The sequence below is a fragment of the Microcaecilia unicolor genome, chromosome 6 (assembly GCF_901765095.1).
Source record: "Microcaecilia unicolor chromosome 6, aMicUni1.1, whole genome shotgun sequence".
In the NCBI taxonomy this organism is placed as follows: domain Eukaryota; kingdom Metazoa; phylum Chordata; class Amphibia; order Gymnophiona; family Siphonopidae; genus Microcaecilia; species Microcaecilia unicolor.
The window spans coordinates 262,853,161-262,878,214 of NC_044036.1; the positions used below are offsets into that span (position 1 = coordinate 262,853,161).

General features: G+C 44.7%; 1 protein-coding gene across 1 annotated transcript in view; it reads left to right on the forward strand.

Annotated features, from left to right (window-relative positions):
* Positions 1-22,910, forward strand: part of NDUFA8 (NADH:ubiquinone oxidoreductase subunit A8) — a 68,568-nt gene extending 45,658 nt beyond the window's left edge. The window contains exons 3-4 of the mRNA XM_030207411.1: positions 4,070-4,235; positions 22,666-22,910. Coding sequence (XP_030063271.1) covers positions 4,070-4,235; positions 22,666-22,803 — 304 coding nt within the window. The 3' untranslated portion in view covers positions 22,804-22,910. The remainder of the gene's footprint in view (positions 1-4,069; positions 4,236-22,665) is intronic.
* The last annotated feature ends 2,144 nt before the right edge of the window (positions 22,911-25,054 follow it).

The window sequence follows — 25,054 nt, forward strand, 5'->3', positions numbered from 1 at the left end:
CTCGGCTCCTTTTCTATGGGGCATATTTTACTTCCCTCTCATGTTGCTTGCCTTGACAAGCAGTTCTTTCCATAGCTGGGACAGTTTACACTAGGCTACAGTGCCAAAGGTTAGCAATGGTGGTTTCCCACAGCAGCTCTGCTCTTCTAGTTTTGCTCTCTGACACTGATCAAACTATTGCATTCCAGCTCCAGCTTCCACTGTATCTGTGGCACCTCTAGCTAACTATTTGTGGCAATGTCTCTAAGGCTTTTATTGCACTTTTTCTTTGTATTGGACAGCTAGCTATATTCAGAGCTACTTCAATTTTCCCTGCACTTCTCCCTTAGGAAGTGTTTCTTTTCTTTCCTCTTTGGCCCCCTCATTTGCAGTTTCTCTGTTTGGCTGTTCTGAGCTCTCATGTTCAGTTCCAGGCTTTGCCTTTCGGCATGGCTATGGCTCCATTCACCTTTTCCTAGGTTTGGGAGTTCTGCAGTATTCTCTGCAAGGACAGCATCAGAGTGCACCTCGCTGTAGACTAGATCAGAGAGTTGATCTTCCCGGGTCTTCTCGGAATCCTTGAGCTGGGTGGTCACCCTTCAAATGGGCCACCTCATCCCATTCCAGACAGCTCTGGTATGATTTTTTTTCTTGAGTGGTGACTGGAGGATCTAGGTTCAGACTTGGGTGCACAGTCTGCTCAGGGTGCTGAGTCCTCAGGCCTGGCTTTGCATTCATATCTTGGGCTCTGTGGCGGACACTTTGGAGGTAGTGTTGTGGGCGGTGCTCATAGATGACATCTACAGCTCTTGCTTCTCGACGGGTAGTCTCCCATGTTCCAGGAGTGTCAGCAGTGTCTTCAGTGGCTGTTCTCGGTACACCTGCACATGAACTGGTGGCTTCGCAATTCCTCCCTTTGGAAGGGATGCCTTGGCGCCTCCGCAGTGGATGGTGGTGGTCACAGATGTGAGTCTCTCGGACTGGAGAGCCCTTTGCTTCCTCCTTCCGTCTCCGGGGTGGTGGATGGCACAGGGGGCGGTGTATCTGATCTCCCGCCTGGATCGGCTTTTGGTTCTTTTCATCTTCTAGCTTTTCAGGACACATTGCAGGCCAGGCGGTGTTTGTGCTTTCTCCCCCGCCTGGACCTGCTTTTGGTGCTGTTCGTTTTCTAGCACGTCAGGACACATTGCAGGCTAGGCGGTGATTGTGCCATCTGAGAAGATGAGGCAGTGGCTGCTTCCTCGATAGAGTGGGACTCGGAGTCAGACTGTGGCGGAGTCAGTCTGTGGCCATCAGGGTGTGTTACCCCCATGGAGTGGGCAGAGGACCTCGTGTTCCGTTTCTACGCGGCCCACTTTGCAGGCTTTTCCTATGGTGAATTCTCTTTTCTGCAGTCTTCTGGTCTCGGCAGAATGGTTATTCCGCACCAGTTCTTCTCCAACATGGCCTCAGGTAGAGAACTCCTTAGGTAGATCGGATGGCGTCCCGGCTGGATGCCCAGGTGCCTTCTTTCTTCTGTCATCAGAGAGAGGGTGATTTGGCAGGGCTGGTTGTTCTATTGCTTCCTTAGCCAGAGGATGTTCTTCGATCGTGTTTCCTCCGTGGCCTCAATGCGGCCGAGTTCTTTTTGGATCGCTCTCCACCGGGTCCAGTCATTCTGGTAGTTCCGGATTAACCACGGCACCCTTGGTATGCAGATATGGTGAGGCTCCTGGTGGTGCCTTCATTTTGGATCCGCTTGACTCCGGGCTCTTCCTTCTGGGTCTGCTCCTGAGTGGATGATCCCTCTCGCTTTGGTCTTAACGGCCTGGTTTTTTTGAGAGGTCGACTCTGAGGACCAGAGTTCTTTGGACGCTAAGGTTACTGTTGTGTTGCGATCTTTTATGTGGTCCATGGTCCACTGCAACCGCGTATTCTTGGATGTTGAGGATTTTTTGAGGCTGGTTGCGGCCCACACTTGGTCTTCATTGCGGGCATCTGTTCCTCAGCAATTGAGTTCTTTCTGCAGGATGGGTTGCAGAAGGGCCTGGTCTGGCCTTGCACTCGGAGGTGGTGCATTTCTTGCAGAGTGCTTTGATCCTCCGCTGCTGTGACCTTCTCCCTGAAACCTCGTTCGTATTCTCCGAGTCTAGCTTGGAACTCCTTGTCTACCGAGCATTGGTTCGGACTCCTTTTTGTTTCTTTGCAGAATGCTTCGCTTAGGAACTTACAAGCAGTGTTCTTGGTCTTCAATTCTTAGGCACACAGAGTGTTCAAATTTTTAGCACAGCCATGCCGAGCTGTTTTTTTTTTTTTCTGCAATTTGCTGAGTCTGGAGTGACCTTGCTTTTGATTCCTTCTTTCTTTTCCAGCTGTGGTTTGGCTTTTCTTTTTCAGCCTCTCTTTTTTTTTCCTTCCTTTCGGGAGGGGGATTTTCACGCGGAGTACATGGAACTTCGTCTTCTGGATGTTCAGAGGGCACTCCAGTGTTTGCAGATGTTGCATATTTTTCAGCGTTCAGATCTTCTCTTTGTCTTTATCGATGGTTCTTGCTGTGAGACAGCAGCCTCTGGTCTGATCTGATTTTTTTTTTCTCACTGGATTGCAGATACTTTGTGGATTTTTTGGAAAGGTTGCGTCCCACCGGTGGCTTTCCAGACTCGTTTCACGAGTTTGCTATCTACTTCTGGGCGGAACTGGTGTGCTTGTTTTTTTTTTTTTTTAAATGATAAAACATTTCTGTTATTAAGATCATAAACAATGTTTGCAACTGGAGAAGCATGACTTGACATGGCCATGTTTCGGCAGAGTTGCCTGCATCAGGAGTCCAATGCACTAAAACGTTGTATATCACAAATCAAGCATTGATTATAAGTGTAGTAATGATTGCACAAAGGGCTGCTGTACATTCCACAGAGGCCGCTACTGCTTGGGCAAACATGAGTTGGAACAAACAAAGAATTCTGTGCACGTAGAAGCAGCAGCAGCAGCATTGCCAGATCTCTTATCACCCACTAGCCTGCAATTATGTGGCATGAGGTGGCTGTAAACAGCCGCACACTGGTCTGAATCCTCCCCCGCCATCCCGGGTCAGACTACTCACATGAGCCATACGGCACTTCATATAGCTGCATGGCTCAAATGAGCAATCAGGAATCAGCTCAGAACAGCAGAGGACAATGACACAGCCCAATGTGCAGCCACCTGCGGAACTGGTGTGCTTTCACTATTCAGATGCTGCCTTTGCAGCGGCAGTTCTGTCTCGGGGAGCGGCGATTTCCCACCCTACTTAGAGATTGCTTTGGTACATCCCACCAGTTCTTGGATTCATCTGCTGTATATGCTAAGGAAAGTAAAATTATGCCTTACCTGCTGATGATAATTTTCTTTCCTTTAGTAGTAGCAGATGAATCCAGGATCCCGCCCTTTGTCAGCCGCGCTAATTTTGCCTATCTGTTCGTGTCCTGGCCTTTAGTCTCCAAAAAAGAAGAAAACAGAAACCACTGACGAGGACTCCATTGCAGTCATGGTTTCTCTTAAGTCAGACTGACAAGTTTCTGTTTTGTATGGTTGGTGAGGAAAGCTTTCAGGTTTCTTGTCTGATTCTGCTTGGTGATGAGACGTACTGAGGTGAAGGAGGAGCTGGCGTCTGGTATCACTGCCTTCAGCTTTGTAATCTCTATCTCTACCTGCTTGTAGATGGACACAGTTCTTGGCTTCATCTGCTGCTACTAAAGGAATGAAAATTATCAGCAGGTAAGGCATAATTTTACCATACACCTGTAAGTGCCAACATAGATGTGTAGGTTTCCATGTTGATATTTTAGACATTGACGCTTTGAAAATGGATGCTCCCATCACACATAGATGATTCATGCTTATCCATTCCTACATGTGTTTTAGAAAAGGCTTTATTTTAGCAGCTCCTTTTCTAAAATACTAGTAGATATGACACATCCAAACCTGGGCATCTCAATTCTTATTTCTACATTCTATCTTAAGTGGGGCTTTAAATGTATTTAAGATCAAACTGATTTGAAACACACTGAACTGAATAGAGGATCACAATTTAAATTTACAGGTGTTATTTATATTTCCCACATATTCACAGGAAGATAAAGACTCACTGCGTAGAGCCTTTTACAGAATATTGGACCTGCCTTGACTATACCAACCTGCTAGAACTCCGGCGCTGTCGCAAGCAGCAACAGGCATTTGATAACTGTGTTCTAGACAAGTTGGGATGGGTGAGACCTGACCTGGGAGAGCTGTCTAAGGTAAGATTTATACTAATACAAATATGGAGACTGAGCTAAAATATTGAGAATATGCAAGTCTGATCTTCTATAGTGCATGTAAGTGCAAACAGCATGGCTTATTTTCCGCCAAAATCGTTATACCCACACTAGCCCACTCCAAGTCACTTCACTGGCTCCCTGTCCGCTTCCGTATATAGTTCAAACTTCTCTTACTGATCTTTAAATGCATCCATTCTGCAGCCCCCCATTACCTCTCCACTCTCATCTCTCCCTACATTCCTCCCCGTGACCTCCGCTCACTGGACAAATCTCTCGTCATCCCCCTTCTCCACTGCTAACTCCAGGCTCCGTTCCTTTTCTCTCGCGGCACCTTATGCCTGGAATAAACTTCGTGAGCCTGTACGTCTAGCTCCATCTCTACCTGTTTTCAAATCTATGCAGAAAACCCACCTTTTCACTACTGCTTTTGGCTCCTAGCCACAATTCATTTGCCTCCCCTTCATTCCTTCTCACCCAGTACTTCCTTCGCCCTTAATTGTCTTGTCTGTCTGTGTTATTTTAGATTGTAAGCTCTATTGAGCAGGGACTGCCTCTCTGTGTCAGGTGTTCAGCGCTGTGTGCGTCTGGTAGCGCTATACAAATGCTAATAATAATAATAAACAAGTCATGAAAAAAATTGCATCTTTGTAGATGCACTATTAACAGTATCAGCTTGGTTTTCACTTAAAGAAATTACAGGTATAGTTTTATTCTCAGTTTAAATGATTTATAGAGCCATAATTAACCGCCAGGGTGAGGAGCTATAGATGCTGACATAATTTCAGAATTTACTAAGAGGCCTATTTACAAAGCCATGTTAAAAATCAGGGTTTTCAACATCCAGTTTAACAAGGGTTAATTTCTGAAGTATTCCCTACATTCTAATATAGTATGATGGTGGGTTGTTCCCACAGCCAGAAATGCTGGGACATTATTAATGGTGGTAATATATGTGCTTTACTGTCCAAGGGGATGTGTATTACAGCCTCTACCCCACCCCTCCTAGCACTAAAAAAAAAACAAAACCCCAAAACTCCTTCCTGTCACAAAATGTACCTCCACAAAAATGAGCTTCCTGCAGCCTCATTTAACAAATTACAGTCTTGCCCCCATTCAAAATGCAAAAAAACCCACACCTCCCTCATAACTGCAAGAGATCCATCCTGCCCAATCATTCTTGCTCCATTAGCATCATAATCCAAAATGGCAACAGATGATTATAGGCTTTCCTTTTCTCTGCACATGAAGAGGAGGAGGCTTTAAGTCAGAGGTTCATGCTTTTTTAAGCATTATCAAGGTCTACCGATGCTCTGAGCTTATTAGTTACACTTCTAGAGGCATGGAGACACATTTTCAAAGCACTTAGCCTTCCAAAGTTCCATAGGTTTCTGTGGAACTTTGGAAGGCTAAGTGCTTTGAAAATATGCCCCATAGTTAACTGCCACATCTTAATGTGTGTTATTTTTGTCACAGTCTGTATTAATCCATTTTGCATATTGAGCTGCTTTGCATATGATGCAGCTCATCTTTGTCAGTTATTGGACCTGATTTTTTTTTTATGATAGCACAGAAATGCAGGTTAATGTCAAGTGGTAACACACTTTTAATGTATGTTTAGTATGTGTTAACATGGGTTTTTTTAGCGTTAGCGCCACTGTTCTGAACCAATGGGTATTATCCATTCCTACCAGCTGATGGAGGTAGCATAAACTGAATTTTGCCAGTGACATCACCAGCATATGCAGAGGTACTCCCTGGAAGAATCCAGTATTTCTCTCTACCTTCAGTAGGTGGTAGGTTGTGCTAACGGTGCTTCTGTCCCTGGCGTAGCTCCCCGCTCTGCTGGCCGCGGTTGAGCCTAACGGTTACTCCCAGTCACAGTCTCAGGACTGTACCTGGTTGAGTTCGGAGCTTGGCTCCATAGCCCCCAGTTGCACTTCTTAGTTCCACTTTGTGAGGCTTTTGCTTGGTCTTGCGGAGCCCTTCCCGAAGGGTGCAGGTCTCCATCCCACCACCCCTCTTGCCTGTTCATCCTGTTTAGGTGTATTCCCTTAAGGCTCCTCCTGCAGGTCCCAGGCTTTCCAAAAGTGCTGTCTTTTGCCAGCACATTTACCAAAAAATAATAATAATTCAATTGGCCTGGCTAGCTTCATGCCCTTTATCAGGGGCTAATGGTATGTAAAAAAGGAGGACGGAAGACCAAAAGACAGCCGGCGTGGTTAAATAGTGAGGTGAAGGAAGCTATTAGAGCTAAAAGAAAATCCTTCAGAAAATGGAAGAAGGAACCGACTTCCTTCTAAGAAACGGCATAAGGAATGTCAAGTCAAATGTAAAGCGCTGATAAGGAAAGCTAAGAGGGACTAAGAAAAAAAGATTGTGTTGGAGGCAAAAACACGTAGCAAAACTTTTTTTAGGTATATTAAAAGCAGGAAGCTGACAAAAATCAGTTGGATTGCTAGATGACCGGGGAGTAAAAGGGGCGATTTGGGAAGACAAAGCCGTAGCGGAGAGATTAAATTAATTCTTTGCTTCGGTCTTCACCGAGGAAGATTTTGGTGGGATACCGGTGCCGGAAATGGTATTTGAAGCTGACGAGTCGGAGAAACTTAATGAATTCTCTATAAACCTGGAGGATGTAATGGGGCAGTTCTACAAACTGAAGAGTAGCAAATCTCCTGGACCGGATAGTATTCATCCCAGAGTACTGATAGAACTGAAAAATGAGCTTGCGGAGCTATTGTTAGAAATATGTAATTTATCCTTAAAATCGAGCGTGGTACCGGAAGATTGGAGGGTGCCGATTTTTAAAAAAGGTTCCAGAGGAGATCCGGGAAATTATAGACCGGTGAGTCTGATGTCGGTGCCGGCCAGAATGGTTGAGACTATTATTAAAAACAAAATTACAGAGCATATTCAAAAGCATGGACTAATGAGACAAAGTCAACATGGATTTAGTGAAGGGCAATCTTGCCTCACCAATCTACTACATTTCTTTGAAGGGGTGAACAAATGATAAAGGGGAGCCGGTTGATATTGTGTATCTGGATTTTCAGAAGGTGTTTGACAAAGTACTTCATGAAAGACTCCAAAGGAAATTGGAGAGTCATGGGATAGGAGGTAGTGTTCTATTGTGGATTAAAAACTGGTTAAAAGATAGAAAACAGAGAGAAGGGTTAAATGGTCAGTATTCTCAATGGAGAAGGGTAGTTAGTGGGGTTCCCCAGGGGTCTTTGCTGGGACCGCTGCTTTTTAACATATTTATAAATGACCTAGAGATGGGAGTAACTAGTGAGGTAATTAAATTTGCTGATGACACAAAGTTATTCAAAGTCATTAAATCGCGGTAGGATTGTGAAAAATTACAAGAGGACCTTATGAGACTGGGAGACTGGGCATCTAAATGGCAGATGACGTTTAATGTGAGCAAGTGCAAAGTGATGCATGTGGGAAAGAGGAACCCGAATTATAGCTACGTCATGCAAGGTTCCACGTTTGGAGTCACGGACCAAGAAAGGGATCTAGGTGTCGTCGTCGATGATACGTTGAAACCTTCTGCTCAGTGTGCTGCTGCGGCTAAGAAAGCAAATAGAATGTTAGGTATTATTAGGAAAGTAATGGAAAACAAAAATAAGGATGTTATAATGCCTTTGTATCGCTCCATGGTGCGACCGCACCTTGAATATTGTGTTCAATTCTGGTTGCCGCATCTCAAAAAAGATATAGTGCAATTAGAAAAGGAGCAGAAAAGGGCGACAAAAATGATAAAGGGGAGAGACAACTTCCCTATGTGGAAAGACTAAAGCGGCTGGGGGCTCTTCAGCTTGTAGAAAAGGCGGCTGAGGGGAGATATGATAGAGGTCTATAAAATAATGAGTGGAGTTGAACAGGTAGATGTGAAGTGTCCACGCTTTCCAAAAATACTAGGACTAGGGGGCATGCGGTGAAGCTACAATGTAGTAAATTTAAAAAGAATCAGAGAAAATGTTTCTTCACTCAACGTGTAATTTAACTCTGGAATTCGTTGCCAGAGAATGTGGTAAAGGCGGTTAGCTTAGCAGAGTTTTAAAAAGGTTTGGGCGGCTTCCTAAAGGAAAGTCCATAGACCGTTATGAACTTGGGGAAAATCCACTATTTCTGGGATAAGCAGTATAAAATGTTTTGTACATTTTTGGGATCTTGCCGGGTATTTGTGACCTGGATTGGCCACTGTTGGAAACAGGATGTTGGGCTCGATGGACCTTTGGTCTTTCCCAGTATGGCTATACTTATGTACTTATGTAAGTAGGGAATTTCCCTCTAGGCACACCAAGAGAGCCGGGCCAAAGTAGGCCAGGGCAATCAGGCAGGCCAGCGCGCTTCTGCCATGGTGTAGGGCATGGTGACAGTACATGTTGCATGGCCAGCAGCTGAGCAGGGATAATGGATTATTTTTATAGTGTGCAAATGTGGCTCGTTCAGTCTGTCTTTCTCTCAGTGAGCATTTTGCTTGTGCTGTTCCCTTGCCCCCTTCAGCTAAAATGGATACATTGCTCTTGCACACTATATTCCTGCGAGGACAAATTGGCAGTTAGAATCCTGTCTTCTCTCAATTTACTAACACAAAGAAAGAGAAAAATTCCCTGGTCATGTGATGGACTTTTTCATTCCTGTCCACCCAAGGACCCTCAGCAAGGGGGGGGGGGGGGGGGTCCTAGGGGCCCTGGTGATTTTAAGCTCTAGAACTTGACCCAGTTGGTTAAACAGGTCCTCTCTTGGGACATAATCGTAGCCCTAACCCTCATCTTCATGGTGGGGGGGGGGGGGGGATCGGCGGAGCTCCGTTTTGGAGTCTCAGTGCTGTGGAATGGATCTGGTCTGGGTTCCTTGGAGGGAGTGGAGGAGGACTCCCAGTCCCAGTCCCTCTTGGACTCCAGTTCCAAGGACCCTCCCTGTTGAGAGGCTGGGGAGGAGCAGTCCCATGAGTTCCAGCTCCTTTGTCATAAGGAGCCATTTCTTCTCTTAGATGAGATCGCAGGGTCTTGGCTATGCTTAAGCCTCCAGCAGGCTCCTCGGGGCCCCAAAGTGTTTTCCATTTCATATAAGGCCCTCATATGCTTGAGGGCGGAATGGGAGTTCCCAAATGGTCTCCATTTCTATGCCTTCGTTCAGGAGGTTGAGAAGTGTTGGGTCTTTCTGAGGGTGGATTCTTTGTTTATGGCAGTTATGCAGGTGACCCCTGTACCTGTTCAAGGGGGCTCCATGAAAAGAATGTGGAGCAGCAGCTCCACCTGGCCTTTTCAGTGGGGGATCCAGCATTCAGGTTGCGATTTGTAGCGGTTAGATAGCTCCATGCTTCGTTGGTTCTAGCAGTTGCCAGAGTCCCCGGAGATTTATCATCTGGAGTCCAGGATGGCCTTTTTGGGTGGATGTTCTATATGATATGGTCAGTCTGGCTTCCCGCTCAGTGGCGGTGTCGGGGATCACAATTGGTTGTGGCTTTGCCACTGGGTGTGGATGCGGCTTCCAAGAAGTTTTTGAATCAGCTGCCCTTAAGGAGCTCTTGTTCTATGGTGATGACTTGGAGAAGTTAGTGAAGGATATGTGGGAGGTGTGGCTCTCCATCTCCCTGAGCTGCGCAATGGTGCGCAGTTATTCTCAGCCTGAAGGGGGGGCGGGCTGCTTCAGGTCCGCTTGGCGCTCTTCAGCCATGGTGGGGGGCAGAGTAGGTCCTCCAAGAAGGGGACCTTTTGAGGTCCCAAGTGAGCCACTCCCTCATGCTGGACCACAGCTGCTTGCAATAAGGGTGCGCCTCATTTCCAGTGCTGGCTGTATGATGAGTCGATCTGCATCACCTCAGATCAGGGGACTCTAGATGTGGTTGAGAGGAGGTAATCCATGGAGTTTGGCCATCCAGATGTCTTCATGACCTCTCCCTGCAGCTTGGCTTTAAAGTGCCAAGCTGCTGTTACTCTTCAGCAGTTCTGCAATATAGAAGCAGAGGAACCAGTTCTGCTGGTGGAGCAGGGCCTGGACAGGTACTCCGTCTGTTTCATGGTCTCAGAGAGGGGGCAGTTCCTTTTCCCTGCCCTGTCCTCAAGGGGATGGATGATTCTCTGTGACTCCAGTGCTTCTGGATGGAAACACTTCTCTCAGTCATTGCCTCGGTGTGGCCAGGGGAGTTCTTGACTTCCCTGGACTTCTCGAGACCTACCTCCACTTCCCCATTGTGGATCATTACCAAGAGATATTTGCAGTTCTGTATGTTGGGGTGGCACTTCCAGTTTCAGGCCTTGCCCTATGGCTGGGCTAAGGTGCCCGATATGTTTTCAAAGGTAATGGGGGGGTGGTGACTGTGCACCTCCTGAGTCAGGGTAATTGACTTCATCCCTGCCTGGAAGATTGGCTGTTTCGAGCCAACGGCTTCGGAGGCCAGATTGGCTTCCTCACAGGTTATTTCCCACCTGGAATCCCTGGGCTGGGTAGTGAACCGACCCAGGGACTTCTTGGAGTATCTCTGGGTCCGCTTCACTGTGGCCAGAAGGAGCGAGCAGAGATGCTCCGGGCACAGTTGTGTTAGTTGTGCAATCTCCTGGAGCCCACGGTTTGGGATTACTTGCAGCTCTTGGGCTCCATGGCTGCAACTCTGGAGGTAGTACCATGGGAGAGAACTCACATGTGTCCATTACAGCAAGTCCTGTTGTCCCTGTGGATACTGCCCTCTCAAGACTTCCATCATTCTTTCCCGCTCATGCCCAGGTTGAGGAAGTCTGGCCCAGTGGGACAGTCTGGTGAACCTTTCGAGAGGGATCCCCCTGGATCCTTCTCAGCTGGTCACCACGGATGTGAGATTCCTTGGTTGCGGAGCTCACTGTCTTGGGCGTGTGACCCAGGGCACCTAGTTAAAAGTTAGAAGGCGTCCCTGGTCCATGAACTGCCTGGGGTGGTCGTCTGGCTCTGCAGGAGTTTCAGCTGCCCTTGGAAGGGAAAGCGGTCAGAGTGCTGTTGGACAACACCATGGTGGTGGTGTATATCAACAAGCAGGGTGGAACCAGGAGTCTGGCAGTGGCCCTGGACATGGAAAGTCTGTTGGTGGAGAAAGAGACATCTGCAGGCTTTCTCAGCGGTCCATTTTGAAGACAAAGACGATGCGCAGGCAGACTTCAGTTGCTCTCTCCTAGATCCGGGAAAATGGGAGCTGGGCTTCAGGCCTTCCAGCTCCTTGTGAACCTCCTCAGTTTGACTTAATGGAGTTCAGAACCAATGTGAAGGTGGAGCGCTTTTCAATCGCCAGAGGGACCCGGCCTGTCATAGGATAGATGTCATAGCCTTGGCTGGTAGTAGCCCCCCCCCCCCCCCCCCCCCCCCCCCAGTCTTCCTTCATGGCCTCTCATTGGTCGCTTGTTGCTCAAGGTTGCGTTTCATCCTCATGTCTTGCTGGCAGTGTCAGATTGGCCTCGCAGACCTTTGGTATATGGATTTCTGGCATCTGCTGGTGGAGGATCCGCTTCTACCACCCAGGGGTCGGGGTCTGCTTCAGCGAGGGTCGGTAGAGATGGTGGATCTGGACCCCTTTTGGCTTACGGTATGGCCATTGAGAGGCGATGATTAGAGAAGTGTGGGTTTTCCTCCATAGTGCTTTCTACCCTGCTTCACTCCAGGAAGGCCTGTACATCCCTGGCTTATGTCAAGGTCTGGCATGTCTTTGAATCCTGGCAAGGGTATGGTTCCTTTCTCCCTGGAAGGCTTAGGTTCCCGATGTTTGGGGTTTTCTGCAGCAGGAACTGGAAAAGGGGCTAGCCTTGAGCTCTCCCTGAGTGTCAAGGTGGCTGTTTTGTCCAGCGCTCGGGAGAACAGAAAGGGCATCTCTCTGGCTTTGCTTAGAGAGGCAGCACGGTTTCTGAAGGGAGTGTCGCATCTGCACCTCTTTCTTTGTCCTTCTTTTCCTTCTTGGGACCTCAGTCTGGTCCTCCATGCACTGTCTGAGGCTCCATTGTATCCCCAGTGCTTTGGCTTCCAGCAAGGAGCTAACCCTCACCTCTGCTAGAATGGTTTCTGAATTGCAGGCCATGTCATGTCGGGATCCCTATCTCTCCTTCTCAGAGCATTCTGTGTCTTTGTGCATCCTTTCTTCCGAAGGAGGTGGCTCTGTTCCTTGTGAATCAGGAGGTTTGCCCTCCATGGTGGCACAGGGATCAGTGCCAGGGGGTCGGAAGTTTCACAAGCTGGATGTCCGGAGGACGCAGATCAAGTACCTCCAAGAGACAAATGAGTTTTGTCTCTCGGTCCACCACTTTATACGTTTCCATGGCCCTCAGAAGGATCAGGTGACCTCAAAGGCCTCCATTGCGAGGTGGATTAAGGCAGCTGGGAGTCCACTTACAACGGCAAGAATCGTCGAGTGGATCAACGCCCACTCTACTAGGGCTCAGGCCACTTTCTGAGCAGAGGCCCAGGTGGTATCCCCTGAGGAGATCTGTAGGGCGGTGACTTGGTCGTCACTTCATTTGTTTACTATGGATTGGATGTGCTGGCCACCGCCTGCTCGAACTTTGGCAGAGCTGTCATTTGGGGGGCCTTGTCTTCCCCCGCCGAATTCATCTGGTTCAGTACATCCTATTGGTTCAGAACAGTGGAGCTGATGCTAAGAAAGGAGACTTGTCATAACTGTTCATTTTCTTTTCTTTAGACAGCGACCCTGTTCTGAAGTCCTGCCCATGGAAAACCTCGCCCTCGGCCTGAGGTTCTGGGTGCGCTCTCTGCTTCCTTTTCATTGCTTTAAAAAAAAAAAATTGTTCATTTTGTGATTGGCAGCCATACAGGTTCTGTGGTGTCTTGCACACTTGATTATCATTGCAGCTACAATGGTAGATGGGTCATGGGTGTGTTTTATAAAGGGACCATTTGCTGTTGGGCAGATGCATACTGGAATGTTTCAGGGAGAACCTCTGCTTATGCTGGTGATGGCACTGGCAAAATTCAGTTTTCTCTACCTTCACCTGCTCGTAGGAAGTGATGACGCTCATTGGTTCAGAACAGCGTTGCTGATTTAAAGAAAAAAAATTATCGGGAGGAAGTGACGTCACCCAGCTGAATGGCTGCCTAATTCCTGGGCTTCTCCACACCTGCTCTATTTTTGCTATAATAAGTCTTACCAACTAGCAAATTTTTGCTGCCTTATATTTGAGAGATAACCGTCACAAAATGATAGTGAGCCACAGTAGATGCTTAGATCTGCAGATTTTTGCTTATAGCCTGGCGAGTTCTTCAGGCCCTATGGCAGGGCAAGGGAGCTTCTGGAAGCGCACCCTGAATCCATTGACGACGGAGTGCCATTAAACAATGGGGAACTCGATCTATATTATTCGCAGGTACCAAAGAGGAATTGCACACTTGGATGCTAGAATTAAAGGCAGCGATCTTTAGCTTGAAGCAGGACTTACATGTCAATGTAGAATACCGTCACAAAAAGTTCGATGATATGGGACAGAGATTAAATGAGTTTGAGGAGCTATTGCTTATGACCAAGAGGTGTGATAATTTAGTCTAAGTTTGAGGAATTATTGCTTAAGACAGAGGATATTGAGAATCGAGAATGTCAGAATAATATTCGGGCATGGGGTGTGCCAGATAGCACACAAGGAGAAGTTGTGGTGGCACTAATGCCGAGAATTTGTGCTCTGTTCCTGCAAGTGGTACAATCTGGGTAGGAACAACAGCCCTTCGAATTTGAAAGAGTTCTTCGTGCCCTGGGACCACATCAGTCAGAACGTCCATGTGATATCGCTTGTTTTCATCATTTTCCAGCAAAAGAGCATGTGCTTCAAGCAGCTCGCCAGATGGGCCATGCGCTATTGGATGGAGCCAAGGTTGAGTTTTTTGCCAACTTGTCTGCTACTACCTTACACTGGAGACAAGAATTGCGAGACATCACAAAGTGCCTTACCCAGCATAAGTTGCATTACCGTTGGCAATACCCTTTCAGCCGCTCCTTTGCAATAAACAACAAACCGTTTAAAGTAACAATACCTGTGGAGGACCAGCAGATCTCCAAGAGGCCTCTCTCTGGTCGGATGACTCTCCATGACCTCCTCCAGCTCAAACTCTATCCCAGGGGATCGCTGGGCAGGGATGGTGTCGGGTGGATCAAAAACATCGACTTCAACGCCAATTAGACACACCGTCCCCTGCAACTTCGTCCGCTTCCTGAGGTTTATCTCATGTTTGCCATCTTTTCACTGGCCGGGTGGATGAAGCCGAGAAGGCTATAAGTGGAGTACATGGTGGACACTTGATGCTCACTGTTCTTTTCAGTGTGGTTGTTGGTTGCTTATAGTGAGATATGCTTAATCAAAACTGGACACTGTTTAAATTGGTTTGGTAAGATGAGTTTTTGCCTTATGACTGTATCATCTGTATGCGGGGTACCGCAGGGATCCCCACTTTCCCCGATACTCTTCAACCTCATGATGATTCCCTTGGCCAGGTTACTAGCTAAACATGGCCTTAATCCCTTCATCTATGCTGATGACGTCACCATATTTATTCCCTTCAAATCCAATTTATCTGAAATCTCTGATATAATAAATACAGGCATGACCACTTTAACCTCCTGGGCTAACGCTCCTCCTCTCCCGACTACTCTCAGCACCCCAGATGTTAAACTCTCTCCATATGTGACAACCTAAAAATACTTGGAGTAACAATTGATAACCATTTATCATTTGATAACCATGCTACATCCATCACAAAAAATGTTCAACATGATGTGGATTCTGAAGCGAGTGAAATCATATCTTCCCCTGGACACCTTCCGGAACCTTGTACAATCCACAGTATTCATGCACACAGACTACTGTAACAGTGGTTTTTTTTAGGATGTAAGACCCTAATCTTGAAGAAACTCCAGACCACCCAAAACACGGCAGCCAGACTTATCTTTAGCAAGTCAAGATTTGATAGCGCAACACCTCTTCGAGAGAATCTTCATTGGCTCCCCATCAGTGAAAGAATAAATTTTAAAGTTTGCACTCTAATTCATAAGATCATATATGGAGAATCCCCTAACTACTACTACTACTACTACTTGACATTTCTAAAGCGCTACTAGGGTTACGCAGCGCTGTACAATTTAACGTAGAAGGACAGTCCCTGCTCAAAGGAGCTTACAATCTAAAGGACAAATGTACAGTCAGTCAAATAGGGGCAGTCTAGATTTCCTGAAAGGTTATAAAGGTTAGGTGCCGAAAGCAACATTGAAGAGGTGGGCTTTGAGCAAGGATTTGAAGATGGGTAGGGAGGGGGCTTGGCGTGAGGGCTCAGGAAGTTTATTCCAAGCATAGGATAGGGTGAGGTGAGGCAGAATGAGCGGAGCCTGGAGTTGGCGGTGGTGGAGAAGGATACTGAGAGGAGGGATTTGTCCTGTGAGCGGAGGTTACGGGCGGGAACGTAAGGGGAAATGAGGGTAGAGAGGTAACTACATGAATGGTCACACTACCAGAAACAGAAACAGATCATCGTTTTCTTGTACTTACTTCAATTTATACCTTCCCAATTGCAAAGGTGTCAAATACAAGACCTCCTATGCTTCCAGTTTCTCCTTTTTGGGCAGCCAGCTTTGGAACACTCTACCAAGACCCATCTGAACAATCAGTGACCATCTACCCGTCAGAAAAATGTTGAAGATCCATCTCTTCAAGAAAGCTTACCCTAAAAGCGCGGGGTACAAATGTAACAAAATTAAAATAAATAAAGACCCAATTTAACTTTTAAGCACACCCACATGATTCCTGTCCTGACTATTATTACACCTTAGAACATGTCTCCCTATCTCCTTAAGCTTATCCCTCAATCTTTTCCTCTCCATCCTTCCTACCCCTTACCCCTCCCAATCTCCTTTCCTTTTACTTATCCTCGTTTACCTCTCCATGTTCAATCTACATATCCATAAAATCCCATTATTACTATGTTTACTACAACTTGTATATTTCCTTGAAAACTTTGTAATTCTAGTTACTATGTAAGCCGCGTTGAACCTGCTATATGTGGGAAAGCGCGGGTACAAGTGTAATAAATAAATGACTGTTCTGGGAATATTTCCCGCTTGTTGGATCTAATATGCCAGCGGAGGTGGAGTTGCTGACTTCCTGGCTCAACTTGATGATGGGCACTTTGCTGGGGGGGGGGGGGGGGGCACGTAGGTTGAATTTGCTATCTTTACTGTACAGAGGGTGGACATATAGGATGTCCCTGCTAAGGATGTGTATTATAAAAGAGTCACAGTTGAGGCCTGTTGGGTCTTTCTGTTTACATTTGTGCTGTTTCTTTTTATATTCTTCCTATGAATACACCCCAGTTATGGGTGTCCATGAATGTTGTGGGGTTAAATTCCCCTCAACAGCGCCAACTATACTTCAAAGAAGCTTGACCGCCTATTCATGTTTGTGGAGTTTATACAAGAGACACATCTGCTCTGTATGCATGAAAATTTGTTTAAACGTAAAAATTACAGACTATTTTTTGTTTCCAATTGGAGGAAGGCTAAAATTAATGGGGTAGATGTAGTATTTGCGAATCACTTTTCACCTGGGATACGTGATGTTCATCGTGATCCAGAGGGGAGATACCTGTTACTCAATATTGAGCAAGCGGGATCTGTGTATACTTTACTAAATGTGTATGCCCCCAATAACGATCAAGGCCAGTTTTTCCAAATGCTAAGTCGTCTGCTGTTGCAAAAAGCCACTGAGACATTAATAGTTGGGGGGGGGGGGAAGACTTCATTATGACAGTGCTTAATACTACCTAGGTTGTAGATTATGGCAAAGCTGATAGGAAACATCTTCACCAATTGTTAACAGAGTAGGAGTTAATCGATATTTGTTATTTTCAACATCCCCAGGGAGAGATTTCACTTATCATTCTGATGTTCATAACACCCACTCAGATAGATATGTGGCTGGTGGGGAGAGATTGAGGGGCCCTTTTACTAAGCCGTGTAAGCGTCTACGCACACCCAACGTGCGCCAAAATGGAGTTACCACCCAACTACCGCGTGGCTCTTGCGGTAATTTCATTTTTTGGCATGCGTCCAATATGCATGTCTGAAAAATATTTTTTATTTTCGGGCACTTGTAATGGATGCACGCCAAGTGGCATTTGACACGTGTAGGTAATTACCGCACGGCTTCTTTACCGCTAGGTCAATGGCTGGTGGTAAGGTCTCAGACCCAAAATGGATGTGCGGCAATTTTGTTTTTGCCGCACATCCATTTTTGACAAAAGGCCTTTTTTACAGGCACGCTAAAAAATGGATCAGTGCGCACCCAAAACCCACGCCTATACCACCGCAAGCCATTTTTTCAGCGCGCCTTTGTGGACCCCCTAGTACCCAGGGTGTGTTCCTCAACTATTGAAACCAGGATTTGAGCAGACCGTGCCCCCATATGTATAAGCTTACCTTTGCTGGAGCTCCTTAAGGGCAGCTGGATCTGGAGGCTTGATGATACCATCTTTTTAAACCCCCAGAACCCACAGCAGGTAGAGACAGCTCTAAAAGATTATTTTGATTTTAATGATACTCCTGATGTCTCACCAGAGGTATTTTGGGAAGCGTTAAGTCCTCTGGGGCAAAATTATTGCAATGACTAAGCATGCTATACGCCTTAGAGCACAACAGAGAACTGACTTGGCACCATCAGCTTTACCAGCTAGAACATAGGCATAAAGCAGGATGTCTCACTCCAGAGCAGTCTCTAATGATGGCTAAGTTATGCTCGGACATACAGGCGCTGGATCTAGAGGAAATCACTATCGAATTGCAATCTTTAAAGCAGGAATACTTTGAATTTGCTAACAAGTCAGGGCAATTATTAGCTCACAAGCTGAAAAAGCAGCAGTTATGTACTTCGGTGCTTAAGGTACGGGACCCTTGGGGGAGAGATTTCCTTACTTCAGAACAGATTCAGCAGGCCATTTTACAATTCTATGCAAAACTGTATACACCTGAACACCATGTCTCATCGTCTGCCATAGACAGCTTCTTGTCCACAGTGATTTTGCCCTGACACAAGTGAGGTTGCTGAGCTATTTAACCCAATTTCTGAAGAGGAAATCCTGTGGGCCATTCAGGATATGCCTACTGGCAAGGCTGCTGAACTAGATGGTCTTCAAATATTATCTAGTGTGACCATTAACGGCCTTATTTAATAGTTGGGAAGATGGGGCGGTTCTTTCTGACTCCTGGAGGTTGGCAGGGGTTACCGTCCTACTTAAACCTGGGAAACCACCGGACCAGTGTGGTTCTTACTGACCCATTTCCCTCTTGGATGTTATAAAATATTCACAAAACTTTTGGCACACCGCTTACAAACACTACATACCCCACTTTATTCACGATGACTAGGAGGGCTTTATTAGAGGGCATCAGACGTTCGACAATATTAGGAAAGTATGTCTTTTCCTCTGGCAGGTGAAACATGACCACGTATCAGCGTTAATCCTAGGTATTGATGCTGAAAAAGCTTTTGATAGGGTGTGTTGGTCATATCTATTTGCTACCTTGCAAAAGGTGGGCATAGAGGGGAGATTTATGTATTGGATACTTACTATTTATCAAGCGCGTTTGGCTAGCCTACATATTAATTGGAGATATGCTGAAACTTTTAGCCTGGCAAGGGGGGTTTAGCAGGGCTGTGCCTTGTCACCACTTCTTTTTGCGCTAGCGATGGAACCCCCTAGCCCAATTAGTGCACTAGAATGAGAAGATCAGAGGAATACCTCGGGGTATTCATCAAAAGATTTTACTATTTGCTGCTGATGTAGAGTTTACCCTTACTGAACCATTATCTTCCCTGCCAGAGGTTGTGACTATAATAAAAGATTTGGGGGCTGTCTCGGGCTTTTCTATTAACCCCACAAAATCAGAATTGCTGAAATATATCCCTCTCTGAAGAAGATCAGATAGCAATCAAAAAGGAGTTTCTCTTTAAATGGGCATCTCAGCATATTAGATATTTGGTGGTCCATTTAACTGGCACTCTGGACAAACTTTGAGGCAAATTACCATGGTCTTCTAAGCAACCAGATGGCAACACTTGAATATATCTTGGGTTGGGCATGTTCAAACGGTGAAAATGTTGGTGCTCCCTAAATTATAATATATCTTTACTCCTCTGCCTAAACCTCTCACAGATATATTTTTTAGATGATTACATAAGAGTATTTAGCTATATATGGCAGAAAAAAAAACACCCAGGCTACAACAACAAATGCTTTACCAGCTGCTGCACTTTAAGTTCTACTATCGGGCGGCACTTCTCAGATATCTCACAAGTTAGATATGGGATACTCATAAATCCTTGGTTCAGATAGAATAGCACTTACTGGTGGGGGAGACCCCCTTAAGAGTAATTCCCTGGCTATCCATGGATGCTGTACGCCATAGCTCAGGGATCCCTATTACTCAATTAACCCTATCTATATGCCATAAAACCCGGCTTAAATTGCTACAGAATAGAACAAATTTCTCTGCTACAGCCATCTCGTATGCAGAGGTCTTCCTCCGTGGACGAGAGGCTGGGTCTTTCTATGCTTGGACAGGTTAGGGCTTGACTACATTGGATCAATGAGTTGAAGAGGGAGAAGTGATAACTTATGAACCGCTTAGGGATGAGTACATCTTACACAGACTGATTATTTCCTCTACCGACAGAGCAACGATTGGAGGAAACTTCTCTGGAAAGTGCAGTACAGGGGAGTAGCAGTAGAAAAAGCATCACAAGATTTTACCAGGCTCTATTACTCCAGCTTCCCCTACCAACTCATCAAAGAATGAAATGGGAGAAGGCGCTAGGTCATGTTTTTGATTATAAAGTCTGGGAGAAACATCTTACTTCCTTATTACGAGTTTCTATAGCGGCACATATTATAGAAAATGGCTACAAAATACTTTACCAATGGTACCATACCCATCTTAAAGCTATGTATGGGGGAGGTTGTGATTTGTGTTGGCGGGGTTGTGGTGTACATGGGACCTTTCTGCATATTTAGTGGAAATACCCCACAGCTCAAACGTTTTGGGATCAAGTTATGCAGGTAGCTTCAGATATTCTGGGCATACTACTTAATAAATCCCCATCAGGCTGTTTACTTAATATTTGGACTCTTTACTGTATCCTTATATAAAAGAATTTTGATTCATCTAATTGGTACAGCTGGTTGATTGCTCCTGACCTTGTCTTGGAAGATGCCTGCCCTCCTGCCTAAGGTGCACCTTGTCTACCCGATGATTAAGCTGATGACGCTTAGGAGAAACACTCTTAAATCTTTTCATCAAACCTAGGACAGTTATATTACCTGGCAGGAGACATCCACATTGACCCCAACAAAGGGTGGTCAACATTAGTAACATTATTTGGCTTGTAAATCCTATTAGTGCCACTCTACCCCCAATGAGGACGGGAGGGGAGTTTGGAAGGGGGGAGTTTTCTGTTTCCTATTGGCTTCAGTTATGTTATTGAATTAGCCATATGCTGAATGTTACATACTTTTGTTGTGAAGCTGCTATGTTGATGTATTTTGATAGGTTTGTAAGTGATAAATAAGCTATTATAAAAAAAGAAAATTATCAGGTAAGACACAATTTCTCCATTTCAGCTTAGCAAATAGACCTGCAAGTGTTCTTTAGCTTGTACAGATAGTAGATGCAAATAGCCATGTGTCTTTGTACTGTTCTCATCCATTTTGGTCACCCCTTAAAAATGAGCAATATTTAAAAGGAGAGCGTTCAAACTGCAAAACCAGTGTACAGATCTGGTGCTCATCAATAAAAATGTATTTGATATTGGGTACATAAAGGTAACAGTATATTTCTAAGTTCACTTAAATGTTCAGAAAGATTATCATGTCTGCTTTTTATAACAGAATAATCCTTGCTTCTTTGTTCTTATGGTGGCCTTTCATAGTGAAGATTCTCTTTGAAGAAAAGAAATTAGGCCTTATGTTGCCTTTAAAGTACTATTGTATAAACTATTGGTCGCTTGATTTTCTACATAATCATTTGTTTTGCCACTTTGAAAGCTGCTGAGGCATTGATGACTAGATTTGGCTGTTTAAGCTGTACATCAGGTACACACACTTTAACATAATCCCACTGGCTTAGAAGCAGGGATGTAGCTACAGGGACCTGGGCCCCCGCAAATGTCATCCGGGCCCCAGGTTTGGCTGGCAGGGGTGAAACTGAGAAGAAGCTTCAGCGTGCATAGGAGGAGCAAGAAGAAAGAAGAGCAGGGCAGCGAACGCGGCTGCGCCGGAGACTAGCGCTGAAGAAGGCTTCAGCTGGCGAGGGTTGGGGACCCCCACCAGCAAAGGTATTTGTTTTTGCGGGGGGAGCGGCAAGGAGGTGAGGCGGCACTCAAAATGTTCTCCCAACCTCGGGCTTTGGCCCCCTCCCACTCTGAGGTCTGACTATGCCCCTGCTTAGAAGAACCCCTGATGAAGGCTTTGGGTGCCGAAACACTGCCCGTGTAGGGTTCAGTCTGTCAGAATTAGGAAATATTTAGTCTTTGTACTTTTAGTCTTTTTTCCTTCTGTGGAATACATTTTTTTTCCTGTTTGTAGTGGCAGTATTAATGCAACCTATTTTACAAGTAGATTTCTGGATTTGGTCTGGTAACCCTTAACATGATGCTAAAGGAGCGGCTCCACTAAGTGGGCTAGTTTGAGATATAAGAAGGGAAGATTTGAATCTGCTTTCATAGCTTCCAAAATGGAGCTTTAAAAAAAAAAAAGAAATAATTATTCTTATAGCTCAAACAATGTAAATGTTAACTTCAGTGGGGGGTTTAATTAGTATTTTGTTTCTCTTTAGATACTACTACTACTACTACTACTATTTAACATTTCTAGAGCGCTACAAAGTGTACGCAGCGCTGTACAAACACAGAAGAAAGACAGTCCCTGCTCAAAGAGCTTACAATCTAATAGACAAAAAGTAAAGCATTTAAATTTAAAATATTTAAGCAGTCAAGCACAAGAGAACAGGTTACAAGACTAACTCCTCTTATTATCTTACCTACCTATATGTTAACCATCTCTCAGATCTCATGTTCAACTTTCTTTAAATTAGTCACCTTATTTTCTAACTCCTTTTACTCTCTTACCTATCTATATGTTCCATCTTTGCTTATAACCTACCTACACTGTCAATTAAAGTGTTCTATTATGTATTGTGTTGATATTGTAAGTAGTATACTATGCCATACTTTGCTTATATGAATGTTTTTACTGCTGTAATTGTCTATTGCTCATGCTTGATTTATTCTTACTGTACACCGCCTTGAGTGAATTCCTTCAAAAAGGTGGTAAATATGAGAATATTTGTATCTTTTTGATTTTATCTATCTGAAAAGTTCAAAATTGTTTTGTTTTCTAGGTCACAAAAGTGAAAACAGACAGGCCTCTGCCTGAAAATGTCTACCACTCTCGACCAAGACCAGAACCAAACCCTCCTATTGAAGGGGAGCTGAAACCTTCCAAATATGGTAGCAAGCTCTTTTTTTGGAGCTGGTAAAGCATTAGCAACCTGAAGAAACCTGTTAAAGATCACATTGATTTGCATTTTCAACCTTAAACTTGTATTTAATTATCAAGCAATAAAAACTTCATTTGTTTGACAAAGTATTTTGCTGATCATTAAGAATCCACTTCCTGAAAATGACTTAGAGAATATGATCTACACTAGGGACCGATGCAGAAAGCAATTGCGAGCAAATGCACATGGTTACTGTGAGGTGCAGAATGCAGAAAGGGTTTCAGCACAGGAGTTCATGTGGTACACATAAGCAAATACAGTATATTAAAATGCATTGTAATGAGACTATTGCTTTGATGTTGCAGCCTGCTCACTTGATCACCACAGACTGCTCAAAAATTAAAATACTACAGATTCTGTTAGATTCGTATTGGGTAAATGAAACTATTTGCACTTTAATTGGAGAGTGTATATGTCATTATTGTTACTGCATCACAGTGATTAAGAAATAAACACACTAATCAAGTACATTACTAAAGGAAGGCTATAGAAAAGTAAAACTATATATATATATATATATATATATATATATAACATCACTGGTCAGGAATTTCAGGCCCTTATCTCATCAGCTGGGGGGCCCGTTGCAGCGCAAGCCCAAAGTCTCCATATGACCAGGAACAAATCTTTTCTGCATGATGCGTCCATCCACAGAATGAGCCCCAAGGCTCTTCAGCAAAAAGCCCCTTTTTTATTAAGCTAAAACTTATCCAGGAATGTACATGAGGTTTCAGTCATATGCTCTCAGTTCAGGTAAACAAACCACTGGCCAGGTGGCTTATCTCCCGAACCGCAAGCATACCCCGCCTCCCTCCTGCACAAGTTGGCTTCAGAGGCATTCCAACCTGTGCTTGAGATGTGCCTTATCTCATATATTGTTCTTAAGATGTGCTTTATCTTATACATTGTTCTTGAGATGTACCTTACATTCCAGCCTATTCTTTGAGATATACCAGGAAAGTCACTTTTGGTCAAAGACAGGGGATTTAAAAAATGTATTATCGATTTAAAGCAAGACTGAAAAGCAATTTTTAATATTTTCCATCACAGAGACCATTAGGTATTCTGCCACCATACACAGAAGTAAACTGATTCTAATGCATGCATAGTGGGAAAAATTCACCGCTAAGTCAAAGGCAGTGACAAAGGGTTAGTCAAGAGAGCTTTACTGCCTGTTTATTTCTGTGACCATACTTAAAAAAAAAACAGAACAGAAGTAACAGCGGTACATTGTGCATGTATCCAAAGAAAACGAAAGTACCAGCACACATCTGCATGTGGAGGAGTAGCTTGATGGCTAGTGCAGTGGGCTTTGATCCTGGTGAATTGGGTTTGATTCCTACTGCAGCTCCTTGTGACTCTGGGCAAGTCACTTAACCCTCCATTTCCCCAGGTACAAAATAAGTACCTGTATATAATATGTAAACCACTTTGATTGTAACCACAGAAAGACAGTATATCAAGTCCCATCCCTTTTCTGTGCATAAATATGAGCCCTGTGGAAATTTTTGCGAGGCTAATGTTTATTCATGTATGTGCTGGCATTTTGTTTTCTTCGGATGCTTTGTGCATATGTGTCCAGCAGGCTTTCCCTGATTAGTGCACAAGTTCTGTGTACTTTGAATTTGCATCTCATTAGCTTACTGTGTCACTGTGGAATAATTTTCTCGCTGATATCACGGTAGAACCTGTGTGCTCAGCTATTGGCAAGTGGCTGTGTCTTGTGACTTCTGCATCAACCTCTGAGTATATGGTTAGAGAATGAAGCATATCCAGTCATATAGGAAATATTTCAAGATGTTTGGTAATTTACAGGATTGCACTGTTAATGAGAGCAATGCTTATCTGAACCCTGGCCCATCTTCCTGCCCCAAGCATAGATTTCACATCCCCAGAATATTTATATAAATTAGAAGTGTAAAGCAGATTTTCCAGGACCATGTCAAAACAACACTACAGAATCAGAGTTGCATTTTTTATTTCTGCTTTGACTCGTACAGTGTCTGTCTCCCCAACAGAGAACCCAAAGCAGTTTACATATGAATATAGAAACATACATTAATATTTATTTGGATTTATTAACTTCCTGTATGAAGATTCACCCAAGGCAGTGTACAGCAGGTATAGTTTAACATAAAACTTACATTTTATTCACAGCATAACAATGGTAAAAATGACCAAATATAAAAACAATAAGAATGGAACTAGGAAGGGGGTGTGGGGAGGGTTA